Here is a 16,245-nt window from a genome sequence, read left to right on the forward strand (position 1 = left end):
CTAGCATATAAATATAAAGCTATTACTATTATCCTGGCCACCCAAATATTTGTCAAATGTCATATTTCGCATGGCTGCTTCCCTCTAGGAGCTGCCACTCTAAAGCAGGTTAACAGTGATAATTAGATTCAATTCAGTAAATACTTATTAAGTGTCTACTGCATGCAAGACCCTCAGTAAGACATGACTGAATACCTAAACTATCAGGAGCCAAATGAACATGGAACATTGAACAAATAGATACTTAGAGCTGCCATCCCCATCACTACTGTTTTCACCAGCTCAAGCATAAATGCCAGTGATGCTGGGAAATACTGCAAAGGAAATGACAGCACATGAATTTCACTATCACTATGGACTGGAGGAAGAAATATGAGCAGACGATTTAAAAGGCTCTAAACCACCAGAGTATGAAAAAAGAGTTAAATGTGGAATACTTAATGCAGTGAGAAGCAATAAGGAGAGCCTGTTCCAATGACATATTCTACCTGCCCATCCTCCATAAGCAGCTACACCACAACCACAGAAGAGTCAAATGTTTCCTAGCAGATTTGTTTGCCAGCAGAGTATTTAGACATTCTTTTATCATCTCTGGCTCCAAGGGACCTTCTCTGGCTTTTTCAAACCCCTCCTTCACTTAGCCTAATCTCAACAGGAATGCCTCAGGAAGTAGTGAGTTCCCCTTCTTAAAAAGTTTTCGTAAAGGTGGCCAGGTGGCTCAGAACCACAGGTCTAGAGTGAAGATAGAATTGAGTTCAAATCTGGCCTCAAACACTGTGGGACTGTGGCAAATCACTTAATCCTGTTTGCCTCCGTTTTCTCACCTGTAAAATAAGCCCAAGAAGGAAAACTCCAGTATCTTTGCCACGAAAACAATGGGGTCAAGAAGAATCGAACACAGCCGAACAACAGCAAATGTCTTCAAAGGCTGGTTGACCACTTGCTGGGTATATTGTAGCAGAATCTGTTTTTTCTGTATTGTGTGGGATAGAATTGAGTGTGTTATTCTCAGAGTGAGCATTTAGCTTATAGAAGCTAGTTTGTTCCCTTTTTGTTGGTTCAGGACTCTGTGACAGGTTTGTAAGAGAGACTGATGATGGACAGAAGGGGGCTTGAACCTCTTGGTTGCTTCCCTTGCCTCACCTGAGTTTGGTTGGAAGCACAGGTGTTTTGATTTGCAGGTCAAAGCCTGGTTTGAGGACCTGACAAGGGAGAGGGGAGGAACCTCGGATATATATTGCCTGTTTGCTACCTAGTCAGTTGGCACTTTTTAGCCCATTGTTGGAGTGCTTTCTTTCATGAAGGGGAATAAACACCTTCTGATTCTGTTTATTTGAGTGAGTGGGGCACTTGTAATCGATTTTTATCCCACACAAGGATGAATTAAGACTAGTTGGCTATTGAACTTGTTTTCAACTCTTGATATTCAATGACTGAGGATAAAGGAGAGGATTAATAAGATCATATATTTAGAACTAGAAGAGACTATAGAATTTATCTGTTCCATTTTACAGATAAGGAAACAAAGGCTAAAAGAAATTAAGTGATTTGTCCAGGATCACACCAGTAGTAAGTGACAGTGCCAGGATCTGAACACAATTCCTTTGACTCGAGAGTGGTGTTGCCCAAGGGAAGGATAGGCCAATAGAATTTCTCAACACCAGTAGCAGCCTCTAAGTATCGCTGAGTCCCAATGCCCCCTCCCCCCCATCCTAGATGAACAGAAGACTCAGACTCAATCCTTCTTCCTTGGGAAATAGTTCTCCGAGATTCAGCAGGGAGTCCAGGAACAACATGGAAATTTAATTCCAGTAACTATTTCTCCAAACATCACAGGCAGCCAAGGCTGGTCTGGTCTTTGGGTTCTTCCAAGGAGGCAAAAAGCTAACCTGTGGAAACAAGATTAAGGAGGCTTTCAAGGCTGTCTCCTCATTCAAGGTCTATGACCAAGAAAAGCATAAATGAAGGGAAAGGACTGGGGGAGTGGGGAGTACTTGTACCCAAGGACATAGAACAAAGCAGCTTCTTTCATTTTGCAGAGAAACTAAGCTGGCTTAGGTTTTTTATGGTGGTTGTTTCTGACTCTGGAAAGAATCTTGCCTAGATTATCTTCCTGGGCAGTGTCAACATTTAGAGGACACTTTGTTAGGTCAGTAACTCTACTTAAAGTCAGTTGTTCTCTTTCACATCCTTGATGTTTCTGCAAAACTGGAGGCCTCGAAATTCATCCCGTACTTTCCCACCTCTGTGAATTTACACAGGCTAACCTCTACACCTGGTGCACACCCCCTCCTTGCCTCTTCCAGTTCAAATACTTCTCTTCTTCAAGACCCAGCTTCAGGACTACTGCCTCCTCTATGAAGCCATCCCTGATTCTCCACTGCCCCAAAGGAAAGTGGCCTTCCCCTCCCTTCCCCTCCCCTCCACTTCATTCTGTCATGTTCTTATCTCATTTGGACCATTTATCTGTGGATTTTGTATTGTATTTCCCCTATCAGATTGTAAATTCCTGAAAGGCCAGGACAATCTGCTTTTTTATCTTTCAACTTACCTACCATCCTGTCTTAAACATAGTAGTAGTTTAATAGATGTTTGTTGAATCACTTAACAAATATTTTCCCTCTATTTACCAAAAAGAATTTACTCCAAAAGATTTCCAGTGATCTAGAGAGTTTCATTAGGAAGCTCAGTGGCATGGTGGATAGAGTGCTGGGCTTGGAGTCCAGAAGACTCATTTTCCTGAGTTCAAATCTGACCTCAGACAGTAACTTGTGTGACCTGAGGCATGATTTCAGAGTATAAGGGTTCTGTTTCCATTACTACCTCTCCCTGTCCACTGCTCATCTCCATAGATGTCACCCTGTTTGCCTCAGTTTCCTCATCTGTAAAAAGAACTGGAGAAAGAAATGGCAAACATTCCAGAATCGTTGCACAAAAAATCCCAAACAGGGTCATGAAGAGACAGATACAATCGAAATGACTGAACAACAACAAATGGTTTCATTAAATTCTCAGAGTCTATCCGTATGATCTTGGACAAGTGACTCAATCTCTCTGGGTCTCAGTTCCCCCACCTGTCAAATTAGAAGGTTAGGAGCAGTTAGGTAATTCAATGGTTAGAGAGCCAGGCCCAGAGATGGGAGGTCCTGGGATCAAATCTGGCCTCAGACACTACTTAGCTATGTGACTTTGGGCAAGTCACTTAACCCCCATTGCTTAGCCCTTACACTCTCTGCCTCATATCAACTCTAAGACAGAAGATAAAGGTTTAAAAAATTACTGGAACAAAGCAGCTTTTTCTACATATATACATGTTTTCGACCAACAGATGCTGATAGTACAGTTACTATTATGTCATAAAATCATAGAAATTAGAACTGAAAAGGATCTTAGAAAACTTGGGAAAATGTCCATGCATTTTACATTTAGGGAGACTGAGGCCTAGAGATGCTAAATAACTTCTTTGACATGACACAGGGAGAGAGCTGGGATTTAAATTTAGGTTCTATGATTCCAAAACATTGTCTCTAGTAGGAGCTTTGATACTCAAAAAGGTTGAAAACTACTGAATTGAGTCATTCTTAATGTTCTAAATCCTACAATTTTGACTTAATTTTCATTGATTTAAATGTTTAGGAGATGAGAGAAATAGTGGCTGGAGAGCCAGTCTTCAAACCAAGAAGACCTGGAGTTTGGATCTTACCTCTGACATATACTGCCTGCATAACTCTGGGCAAAATCACTTAAATTAATTTCTAGGATTCTAAGTTATAGAAAAGATGCTTCTGGCCTGCAATAGTAAAGAGTTTCTTCATTCAGGAGTACTTTATTCCAGTGAATTCCATGTCCACGTGTGTACAAAAATATTTATAGCAGCTCTTTTCTTCCCCAGAATTAAAAATGTAATAGGTATCCATTCTGTTGGGGAAATAGCTGGCCAAATCATGTTATAAGAATGCAATTATATATTACTGTGCCATAAGAAAAGATGAGATTGTTTCAGAGAAACCTGGTAAGATTTATATGAACTGATGCAGAATGAAGTGAGAAGAATCAGAATAATTTATACAATAACAGCACTTTAAAAACAAGCAATTTGGGGGTGGCTAGGTAGCACAGCAGAGAGTACACCAGCCCTGGAGTCAGGAAGCCCTGGGTTCAAAATTGATCTCGGATACTTCCTAGTTGTGTGACCCTGTGCAAGTCACTTAACCCCAATTGCCTAACCCTTGCTGCTCTTCAGTCTTAGAATTGATACTAAGACATAAGGCAAAGTTTTAACATTTTTTTATTAGAATTCTGATCAATTCAGTGACAATCCTGAGTTCAAAAAAAAGTTGATAAAGCATACCGTCCTGGTAGAGAGGTGATGGACTCAGGGTACAGAATGAGAAATATTTTTTAGATATGGCCAATTCAGGAATTTGTTTTAACTATGCATATTTGTTACAGTGGTTTGGTTTGGTTTTGTATACAATAGGGGATGAAGATGGAAGTGGAGGTGAGAATGAAAGGAAATCTATTTTTGTTACCTAAAAAATATTCAGTATAATTAAGAGAAAAAAGAAAGCACAGGTCCAGTCCCCATTGCTAACATTCAGAAGGAGATGGCGGAGGGAGAGGAAGTATGTTGAAATTAAACAATGATAGGTTATTGAAGCTCTAAGCAGGTTGAGAATACTTATGTCCTGGAGGCTGCTGTTCCTCCCAGCTGAGCCATTTGGGGTTCATTCATTCAAACCTGTTCTGCTCACTGACAATGATGGTGAGTGGGTTCTCTTGCTCAAACACTTATAAGTCTTTATCACCTCATTAGTTTTCAATTATCTGTGCCTGGCACATCATTTAACAAGGGCTTCAGTTAATTGTTTCTGGGACCAGCTGGACAGGGGCTTTTCCCAACCCTTTCATTTCAATCTAGATCTCAGGAGTCTGGATCTTGTTTTCCATCAGAGAAGGAATAAGTTCCAGCCCTGAAGAGAAGTCAGAGGGGATCCCAACTAAATTAGAAGGGCTCAGACCCTAAAATCTCCTTACTGGGGATGGACTCTCAGAACATCTGAAGGCACCCAGGGAAAGTCTTGATTCTAACCCTCCCCAGCCAATTCAGCTCATCTTTCCCACTGTCTAACCTCCTCCGGCCATTTTCTCTTCACACTTCTTCCCCTTTAAGCTGACCCACTGAATTTTGTTACCCTTCTTACTTCCTTACCTTGTGGAGAGGTTCTTTCACTTGCATAATTTTATCATCCCCACTAGAATATATCTTTAATGATAGCATATCAATCATACCCCATCATACCAACCTATTTCTTAACATGCAGATGCCCCATTAGGGTAGGAGTTCCTTGTCTTTCTTTCTATCCCCAGCATTTAGAACAGTTCTTGACACAGAGAATGTGTTCATTGAGCCTAACTAAGCACATCACTTCATTTCTGTGGGCCTCAGTTTCCCCATGTGTAAAATGATGTAAAAAGAAAGGGGTTGAAGTAGATGACCTTTTCCAAATTAAATCTTGTGCTGCAGAAAATGCTTTAAGCTAATTCTTCCTAAGGTGTGAGAGATGATCAGACAGGCTCTCTTCATCGCGAAGGGGCTATGGGCCAAGGAAGAAGAAGGAGCCGGGTACTGAAGAATCTACATTTTCTTTCCCTTGCCCCAAAGTGAGGACCACAGAGCAGTAAGAGACCTATCTGCAATATGGCCACTAGATGGCAGTGTCGCTCCAGCAGAATCTGCTGCTTTCACTCGAGGCCACACGAGGGCATCGGTTGCTGGCGTCAGCACAAATCCCAGACCACTTGTTGCCTGGCAACGTTGACATAACCCAGCTCCCGTTTCCGACCTCCGTGACGCCTGCATCCCAAGGTAGTTCAGGGCAAAAGCAAGGATGGCGGAGTTTCACGTCCCCAGTCTGGGGCGTGCCCCGAGGGAGCCAGGAAAAAATCCGGGGTATCCTAGCTCTAAGGTGCCTGGAGTGTTTAAAGATGCTCAGTACCTCACCTCGGAAACACCTGGATGATAAATTAAACTCCCACCAAAACAAGAGAGCACCTAGCCACTGATGGAGTCTTACCATCCCTGATAATCAACCCACACACACACGCACAACATCCCTAACTCCCATTACCCTCAAGGTCTTCTTCAATCCCTCAAGATTAAATGACCAGAGACTTATAATGCCCAGGCAGTCCTGTGGGCTTCCTGACCCAATTAAGACCCTAGCCAGCATTCATCCTTCCTCATACCAGTGTTTGGAATCCACTGAGTCTGGGATCCAATCCCAACTCTCCTACTTACTACTAGAGTGACCTTAAATCAATCATTTCTCTATCTCTAAGCCTGTTTCCCCCTATGTAAAACGAAGTTCATAGATAATAGATTTAAAGCTGGAAGGGTCCTTAGAGGCCATTGAATAGACAGCCAAGAGCTGATCTTGAATTTGAGGGGCGGAATGACTTTAAATATTGTCTCAGACTTACCTATATAATCCTGGACAAGTCACTTCACTACTCTCAGGCTGTTTCCTCATCTGTAAAATGGGGGTAATAAATAGCACTTACCACTCAATGTTGTGAAAAATAAATGAGAATAGATTTATATTTATGTATGTATGTATAAATATGTATCTATGTGCATGTATAATATACATTTATATATTTTAATCTCATATAATACATGTATATATAGGTTTTATATATAGATAGATCATATATTTACATATGGATACTTCAAAGCACCTCACTTCACCTTCAGCTCCTTCACTTTAAAGATGAGAAAATTGAGGCTCACTTAAGTTATGTGATTTGCCCTAAGGTGACACTAAGATTTGGGCAAGATTTGAGCCCAGATCATCTGACTATAGAATCAGAATTCTTTCCTGTACCAGATGATTTCTGGAGTCACTTTCAATTCTATATTTTATGATGCCCCACCCATCCCTTCTCCACCTCAGAGGATAACCAGAATGTAGTCAGTGGGAGAATAGTTAAGGCATCGCTTCCTTCACTTCACCCCTAACCCTTACTTCTTTAGAAGTCTCATAAGAACCAGGAACACACAGATGTAACTAAATTCCATCATTCCCAGAGGCCACCAGCTCAAGTTCTAGTCCTGAGTCTAGAAAGTCTATAGATTCTGGGACAGAAGATTGTCTCTAAAAGGATCAGGGGCCAGAACCTATGTAAGACTACCTCCTTGTGCTCTTTAGAATGACCCAAGAAAAGCTATGTGGAGCTGATAATGGATCAGAACCCTGATAGACAGATACCCTAAGGGGAATAAGGGAATAAGCATTTATACAGCAGCTATGTATCAAGCATTGTTCCAAATACTCTTTACAGATATTATTTAATTTGGTCCTTACAACAACCCTTCAAGGCAGGTGCTATTATCATACCCATTTTATAATTGAAGAAACTAAGGCAGTGGTTAAGTGACTTGCCCAGAGTCACAAAGCTGTGTCCAAGCTCAAATTTGAACTCAGGTTTTCCTGAGTCTGGACTCAGCTCTCTATGCACTGCACCACCTGGCTGGTCAACTAAATGTTATAGGTAACACATCTTTTTCATTTGGGAGCAGCCACTTAGGAGATATTTATATTATTTCCCCAGACTTTAAAGCAGTGACCCAAGCTTTGGCTAGCAGTTCTCTTTTAGAGGAAGGAATGGAAGGGGGGCTTCACATGCCCAACAAAACAACTTGGGATCCAAAGTCCCCCCAATAGATACTACAGGACAAAGAAGTGGGTTCAAAAGTAGCTATGGGGAGCTACAGCCAGACAGAGAAGTGCTGCTACCTCAAATGTGCCCAGGGCTTAAGCTGACATCTTTAGCATACCAAACTGAACTTATCTTCACACACACATACACACATCCCTGATCCTCCTTCAGTCTTCCCTCATCCTTGGTAACACCAACTCCATTTTCCCAGACATAAAACCTCAGGCTCCTCCTAATCCCTGGAATCTGATCCTTCCCTCTCCCTTGATGTATCCACACCATGCCTTCTAACCCATCTCACTCATCTGACATTTTTCAAATATACATCTATTATTTTCCATTTATATTCCATTTATTCTAAATATTCCATTTCTTTTCATTCAGACTCTTATTACCCTTCACAGAAAGTATTGCAATAGCTTCCCAGCTGGACTCTTTGCCTTCATTCTCACCTCTTTCTAAACCAACCTACATATTAAAGACAAATCCTTTTCTTACAGCACAAAGGATGGCAGCACTCAACTAGCCACATTTTAGTGGCTCCCTATTGCCTTCAGAATAAATTCCAACCACTTTGACCCAGTATTCAATAGGCCTTCTCTAATCTGGTTCCAGTTTACCTTTTTCTAGTTCCTTTTCCTGCTTTCCTTAATTTACACCCTCTTGCTTTGTTCACAGATCCCCCTGCCTGAAATACCCCAAACTCCATCCAATCCCCCACCAAAAACATTCTTCCCTTCCTTTCTACTCTTGAAGTACTCTGTAACCCTCCTATATCATATCACATTCTATTTTAATGGTTTTTTCATGTATCTGTCTTATCTTCCTAATGGGTTGTGCTTCTTGAAGGCAGAATCAAATGATCAAACTAATTGTATCCCCCATAGTGGCCTCATACAATGGCTATTTAATTAAATTTGTACTTTTTTTGTATTTGTTTTGTCCTGGCTTGGAGTTAAAAAGCACCTGAGATCAACTAGTCCCGACTCCATAGTTTACATAAAAAAGAAAAGACATAGTGACAAAGTCTCAGAGCTAATGATAAAAACTAAGGTATCCTACTCCCCTATATTGTGCAACTTGTCTGTCCCTGTTTCATTTTTTACTAAAAAAAAACTTTAATGAGCCTTTTCTATGTCTAGAACTAAAGGAAAATTGAGTTGGATGACCAATGCCCTAGTATGGAATACCCTCATTAATCTGCCTTTGCTGATGGACTTGGAAGCCAAGAGCCAGCTTATTTTGCTAAGGGAATACTAAGAGTCAACGTAGAGAGAAGTGAGAGGAGAGACAGGCAAGAGATAGAAAGAAGAGAGATCACCAAAATCCTAAGAGCAGATGGTACTGAGTTGCAATACTGGTTCCACTATTTCCTCTGATTCCTCACCACCTTCACGTCCCTCCCTAAGATTTCATTACTGAGTGGCTTGTTTTCATTGACATGATCAGGTTCTCAGGCACTGCCAGCAGATTTTATCATCAGTTTCCCTCAATCCCTAAACTGCTACGTGTGAAACAAGGTACAATCATTGAAGGAGACTCAAAGAGGGGGGCAAAAGGTGGTTTCAGAGTAGCCACAGACTTGGCTTTATTCCCTTCAACAGCTGCAGATGTAGGAATGGACTAGGTTTTGATAGCTCTCCTAGAGAAACTCCTATATGTTGGGGTTGGGAATAGGGCAACATCCTCAGAGTAGGTTTGATCTTTGTGAGCTAAAGGAGGACGTGAGCTGAAGATAGCCAGTACCTGGAGGAAATGTATCCTAAGTACCCTCATCTTACCTCTTTTAAATGCAGAACCTCTAAGCTAGTGATGGTGAACATTTTAGAGATCGAGTGCCCAAACTGCACCCTCATGCTGCAAGTGAGTCCCCACTCCTCCTTACCCCATACAGGGGAGGGAGGAAGTGCTCCCATTAGACTTTTGGGCAAAGGGGAGGGTGAAGTGAGAAATGTCCTCAGAAGTGTGTGGGAAAAGGGAGCAGCCCCTTCCAGCACACATGCCATAGGTTTGCAAACACAGCTCTAGGCCCTGAGATTCTCTGACTCAGAACCTTTATCAACTTTAGTCACCCTGAAAATGGGATCTGGGGAAGTATTATCAGAAGGAAGCTTCATATATGCAGGAAATGAAAGATACAACAGAGGAAACAAGTCAGACAGAAGGTGAGACGTTCTCTGATTGTAATGAGGTCAAAGCTGAATTGGGATGAAGATCTGTACTGGGGGCATGGGAGATGAAGGACCAGAGTCCTGGGTGGAAATCAGGAAGGTCACTCCGCTGTGAGGGTTGGTATTAGTGCCAGGCACATCTCTGAGTAATAAGATGCTTCATCAGCTGTGGGATTGGGTTCTTGCTCAGAGCCTATCTCTAGGCTGGGGGGAACTACTACGTATCCCCCTCATCCCAATGGTCTCTGAGGGACCTCTTCTCCAGTTTTTACACCGGCATGTGGAGCTCATTATATTCATCCTGCCCATCTTCATCAAAGTTGGGTTCGGCTTCTACGGAGTCCAACTGTTCGACAGGAAGGAATAAGAAAAAAAGAGGCAGACAAAATTCATCATTCTCCAACTACCCCCATGATGCCACCATCTACAGCCTCCTGTTCCCCCTACCCTGGTCTCACTGCCTACAGTGCTCTCTAGTTCTCCCAAATTTCCTCACCAACCTTCTCTTCCACCTCCCTAACCCTCCAGAGGACAACACCCGATGCCCCTGTCCATGGTGCCTGGTTCCCTACAACCTAACACAGCTTCAGCTTTTTTCCATATTCTCACCGCCTGCAGTTCCCTCTCCTTAAAGATTCGAGGCAGCAGGCAACGCCTCAGTGGTACCGTGAGCAACAGCAGAAAAGGGAAGGCGAGGGAGGCAGCTGTGGACTTGACCACCCAGAGCACTGCAATGCAACCCAGCTGGATACAGGTGAAGAGATGCATCCGCCAAGTCTTTACCTTTGGGATGGCAAAGTGGGAATAGAGGGAGGCATTAGGACTTTGCCATTAGCCCAAGTCTTGGTTACATGGCATTCCTTGGGGACAACTGTCTCCAGACCTATCCCTTACCTCTATTAACAGGATATAAGCTCTTTGAAGGCAAAGATGACCTCACTTTTGTATTTGCCCCTATAATGCCTGGAGCATGGTCCTGGGCCAGGTCAAGTATTTAATAAGTATTTGTTAATTGTAAAGAATCTGATAATATGAATTATATATAGATCCACTAGCCCCTGACCTCTTATCTCTGGCCCAGACCTCCCTTCCCAACCCTTCTGCTCCCTCCAGCATCTTGCACCTTGGTCACATAGGGCTCATCAGGATGGTGTTTTGCAGGCATCAGAAGGAGCAGAAGGCGCTGTGAGAGCTGTATCCCAATCAGAGAGGTGACCCCCATGTACAGGAAAATTCCAAACAGTACTGCCAGTGGGATCCGACGAAGCATTGGCCCCATCACAATGGAGAGGCCTATAGGAGAGGAGGGCACACTGACCCACACTTACTACTCAGTGTGGCCCCATAATGATACATAGGCTGGGCAGGGAAAATGCAGTGACTGTACAGATTTTAGGGGACAAAGTTGGGGAGTCAGGGAAAGATGTGGGAACAATGAGCTTGGAGATCCATAAGAAGGGTTGAGAAGCAGAATGAAGGACCCAAGGTAGGTGGATTTGGAAGTCCAAAACATAGGGGCTATTTGAGAGACCAAAGACCCACAGGGGCTGAGAGGGAGAAACTCTCACCCACAAGGCAGGAAATGAGCAATCCTGTGACCCGCTGCTCCCTGACCTTCTTGATCTGGGGCTTCTCTCCAGGTGCAATGGCCGTGCGCATAACAGACAGTGCATTAACATGGGTGACGGATCGGACAGTGGTAGCTGTGAGCCAGGGCATCCCAAAGAGCCCACAGAGACCCCCCAGAGAGCCAATCAGCAACAGGTCTAGGTGGAAGCCTGAACCCTTGACCAGCCGACGAGCCTTCTGGCTGACAATGAGCCTGCCAGGGGTTGGGGGTAGTGGGGCAGATGGAACATGGGGGACAGGATAAGGTAAGAAAGACATGAGTATCAGAGGTTTCAGGAGAAACAGCCATTTTTGTTTCTCAGATGCTGAGAATGATCCTCTCATCTTTAAGTCTGCTCAGCTCCCCTGCTTTCTCAGCTCTGGGTCTTTGCTCAGACTGGTCCCTGTGCCCAGGAAATGATGCCACAATCCCATAACCCCAATCTCATTCTTTAAAGCCCAATTCAAATGCTACCTCTTCAGGAAGTTTCTCCTCAATCCTGAGTTGGTGGTGGCTTTTCTTGAACCCTTTGGACCTCAGATAGAGATCTTAGAACTTTCTTGGGTACTCAAAGACTACAGTTGTTTATGACTCATACGTCCCCCACAAGATTGTGAGCACAAGGAGAAGGGCTATTTCTTATCTCAGCTTTGAATCTCTCCCAAAACCATGTACAATGATCTTAATTTGTGGCAGGGCATGATAAATGTTCTTGCCAATTCAAATACATATAATATTCAATAAAAGTCTAAGATGGGGGAGTGCAGCTAGATGGCTATGGGGCTTTGAGGTAAAGGCTTAAAGACAGAAAGTCCTGGGTTCAAATCTGGTCTCAGGAACTTCCTAGCTATGAGAGACTTTGGGCAAGTCACTTAACCCCCAATGCTTAGCCTTTTACCACTCTTCTGCCTTGGAACCAATGCACAGTAATGATTCTATGACCAAAGGTAGGTTAGGTGTTTGGGAGAAAAAAATCTAAGACAAATGGATAAACCACAGGCATTTGTAGTACATTAAGAGGAATACAGATACTTAGCCAAAAATAAATTTAAAATGTATGTGTGAAACATATGCACATATATAAATATACATGTATGTGTATATGTGTGTACATATATGTGTATATGTGTAGATAGATAGATAAATGGATGGATTGGGGTCATTCAATTCTGTTTCTGCCACTTACTACCTGTATGACCTTAGGCAAGTCATCTAATTTGTTTACTTTGTTCCATTATTTGTAAAATAAGAGAGTTGGATTAGATGACCTAAAAGGCTCTAAATAGATAATAATCCCATGATTCTAATATCCTAGTTTAGAACCCCAAACAATCAGGGGAAACTGCTATCAATGCCTCTTTGTATCCCCCAATTCCAAATAATCTGTTTACATCCTCTTTCCTAGGCCTTCATTCCTCTCACCTCCTGCTAGTCCCTTCCCAAGCTCTATGTCAAAGATCAACCCTCTCCCACCAAGTCCCAACTCCACCACTGAGTCTAAATCTCAACCCTAAACCTAAACCCAAACCCAGACTCTCACTCTATTTAAACTACTTAATGGTCTCCAGCTTCAACCCTAGGTCCCTCTAACCCAAATTCCCCTCTCCCTTCCCCCTCACGCAGTGATCTGTGTCTCCATGAAGATAAGAATGAGGACAAGGAGAGCTGGGATAGATGCTGCCACCATCATCCAAGGTGGGAAAGGTCGAGTGCTTCCCAGGGGTGGAATGAACCAACTGCGCTTATCAGGGGATGTCACGGAGAGCCCCGTGGGTACAGTCAGCCTCTGTGGGATTGGAAGGATCAAGGTTTATGGTACAAGACTCTCCAACCCCTCACTGATACCCTGTGCAAGCATCTACTCTAAGTTTATCAGAGCAATCATCCCCTTAAAGATCAATAGTCTTAGGGCCAATAGAGAATTCTACACCAAGCTAGAAGAAGGGTAAAGTCATCCTGAAACCCCCTTCTTTCTCTCTCAATGTTCCAAAGGTCTAATTCTCCCATCATCATTCTTGTGGTGACTTCACCTCCATCTGGTCTTCCAAGATATCAAACCACCACCACCCCACAACCTCCCCAACTCTCAGCTACAAAGCAGATCATCATGAGCTGGCTCAGGGCTAAAGCTTGGCTGGTCCTTCTGGTGGATGACAAAATATCTGGAAAGGAAGGGGGTACAAGAATGCAAGAAATGGGAAACTTGCACACTTTAGGAGTTCCCAATTTGGCAGACCTCAACTTAAACCACACCTGTGTGATCATTGACAGTTCATTCACCCTTAACATTAGAAGGAAAAGAATGGTCAACTTGGCTTTTCAGGTATCATGGATGTCTAGCACATTGTATTACAACTAGCTATTGTTGAGTGGAATTAAGTTGGAGATTTTAAAAAATAGCCTCTGGGGTAAGAAGGGAGCTGGGCATAGAAAAGGCAAGAGATCGCAAGGTTTCCTCACCTGAGTATAGGTGTCAATGATAGAATAATCCACCAAAACCATCACCAGAATGGAGATTGGAATCCCAAAGTCCCCAATAATTCGGCGTGCCTTGTGGAAGAAGGGAAGAACCAGAAGGAAAAAGAGCGCCCATGTCAGACACACTTTGAAAAAGAGGACATTGAGCTAGCTAGAGCTTAGCCCACATGTCCTGGGGTTGTGCCCACCAAAGAGAAGACCCAAGGAAGCCTAGCCCTCCCACCACTGTCTGGAAGACTAAGGTCTCCCTCTCCTCAAAGCCCCTAGACCCAGATCACCTGGATCCAACCCCCACCTTTCCCCCCAGAAAGCGACTGTTCCTGAATTTCCGTAGGAAGAAGGCAAGAAGAAAGGTCCCAAGCATAAGGATGAGGGAAAGCAGTGCTGTATTGGGCTGCTTCCGTGGCCCTGGTGGGCCCTCTGTGGTAGGCAGTGCACTTGAATTCAGGTCTAGGTCGGATCCTATTGGCCTTTCCAATGCTGAGTCCGAAGGGTAAAAGGGCAGTAAGGGATGTTCAGTAAACACCTGTGCAGTTGAAAAGGCCACGCACCTCTGTCATACACTAGTGCACACAAGTGACATTAACACCTCCCCCAAATATAACTCTCTGCAACACCGAAGCCTTTTCAAGCAAAAGTGGTGCCACCCACCCATCAATAACCACACAAGGGAAGGTGACAAGCAATCTGTTGACATGCACCTGTAAAGGCAAGCTCCCATCAGAAAGCTTGCACCCTTCCTATGAAGTCTCTGACACACTGTGTATATGATGCAGATATTACCCCATAGCTAACCTGTAGGTTCCATCCTTCCCCCCAGGCCCTCTTGCATCCTGCAAATTAGCTCCCTGCCCAATCCCTGAGGCCACCTCTCACCAAGCTTCCTTCCCAGGGTTTCCAGATCTCCTCTACATTCACTCACCCCTTATTCCTTCTCCCCCACCCCTCACCAGACCTTGCCAGCTCTCTACCTTATAGAGCTTGTAGAAAGTCTCATAGATGAAGATGAGGGAGATGAGAAAGGCAAAGATCTCCTGGGTGAAGAGCGAGATGTATCGGACGAGAAAGCTGCCCTCGATGGCCACCAGTGAAACCACAAAGACGATGAGCCAGAAGCCAACCCAAACCCGGCTTGTGAGGTACTCCAGGTCCTGAGCATGGCAGAACTAGGAGCGTGTGGAGGACCAAGGTTACCCACCTGTGGCCCATCAGGTAGTACCTGGCAGGACTGGAGAGAGGGTGGGACGGAAGGCTCCAAGGATGGAGGAAGAGGGCAAAGGATGAGGTGATCATGGAAACCAAGAACAGGAAGGGGGAATGTAGATGGCCATCAAGGGCAGGGAGCATGGACAGACTGTGGGGAGATGGTGGGGCAATAGGGATGTCACCTTGAAGAAGGCTTCCTCAAAAACGAGCAATGGCCCTGAGAAGCCCACCACAAGCAGCGGCTGGGCAGCCAGCAGGGAGAAAATGACACCGATGATAGAAGTGGAGACGATCATCTCTGACACCCCTATCAGCCCTTCAGTCTTCTCCCCTAGGGTTGGGCAGGGGTTAGTGAGGCATCCAGGCCTGCCCTGCATCCCCAAACTCCCCCCACTCATTCTACCCCTTTTCCCCATCAACTTCTTGGGCTCATAGCAGTAGAGGCTGGGGGCCCAAGGATGAGTCCTGGAGTGCCCTTCCCCACCCCAAGGCAGTAGCCATCCCCATAGCCCTCCAGGCCTCCTCACCCAGCAGTCCTCCAAAGGTGATAGCCGGGCTCAGGGCTGCAAAGTAGATAAAAAGCACAGCAGCCAAGCACTGAGAGTCCAGCGCATCTATCAGGTCACTGACATAGAGTGGGTAGCGACGCTTCACATCTTGAATAAGTCCCCCAAACAAGCTGCCTGTCCGCTGAAGAGGGTCATCCTCTGGGCTCCCCTCAGAGACTCCTGACCCTGATGTGGACAGATCTAAGGGGACAAAGGATCACAAACCTTGCCAACATGCCCACCCCATCTGTCTGCCCACTCTGGTGCCAGCACTGACAGCCTAGGGACAGGACTTTTGAAGTCCCAAGAACAAGAATGTTGCATTGGTAACCAGAGAAATGAGGTACAAATCTTGGATTCACACCCCCCAATGAAATCCTCCCCCATCTCCCTCTGGGCATCATCCTGCCAAATGAACTTATAAGGTCCCTTTTAAACCCCAAAATCTTATCATTTTGGTCTCTTAAGTCTCTTTCAAGCTCAAACATGTTATGATCCCTGGGATTTTACT

The 16,245-nt window shown here is 44.3% G+C and overlaps 1 protein-coding gene across 13 annotated transcripts in view; it reads right to left on the reverse strand.

Moving 5' to 3' along the window:
* Positions 1-9,888: 9,888 nt before the first annotated feature.
* Positions 9,889-16,245, reverse strand: part of SLC4A3 (solute carrier family 4 member 3) — a 28,694-nt gene continuing 22,337 nt past the window's right edge. For 11 of the 13 annotated variants that reach the window (XM_056808094.1, XM_056808092.1, XM_056808093.1 and 8 more), the window contains 10 exons: positions 15,714-15,935; positions 15,369-15,517; positions 14,952-15,146; positions 14,276-14,506; positions 13,963-14,052; positions 13,122-13,288; positions 11,462-11,715; positions 11,017-11,186; positions 10,503-10,676; positions 9,889-10,239 (listed from right to left, as the gene is read on the reverse strand). In XM_056808094.1, the coding sequence (XP_056664072.1) occupies positions 10,162-10,239; positions 10,503-10,676; positions 11,017-11,186; positions 11,462-11,715; positions 13,122-13,288; positions 13,963-14,052; positions 14,276-14,506; positions 14,952-15,146; positions 15,369-15,517; positions 15,714-15,935 (1,730 nt within the window). In that variant the 3' untranslated portion in view covers positions 9,889-10,161. The remainder of the gene's footprint in view (positions 10,240-10,502; positions 10,677-11,016; positions 11,187-11,461; positions 11,716-13,121; positions 13,289-13,962; positions 14,053-14,275; positions 14,507-14,951; positions 15,147-15,368; positions 15,518-15,713; positions 15,936-16,245) is intronic. The other 2 variants (XM_056808098.1, XM_056808097.1) reach the window with 1 other exon arrangement.

This window comes from Monodelphis domestica, chromosome 8 (genome assembly GCF_027887165.1).
Source record: "Monodelphis domestica isolate mMonDom1 chromosome 8, mMonDom1.pri, whole genome shotgun sequence".
Lineage (NCBI taxonomy): Eukaryota > Metazoa > Chordata > Mammalia > Didelphimorphia > Didelphidae > Monodelphis > Monodelphis domestica.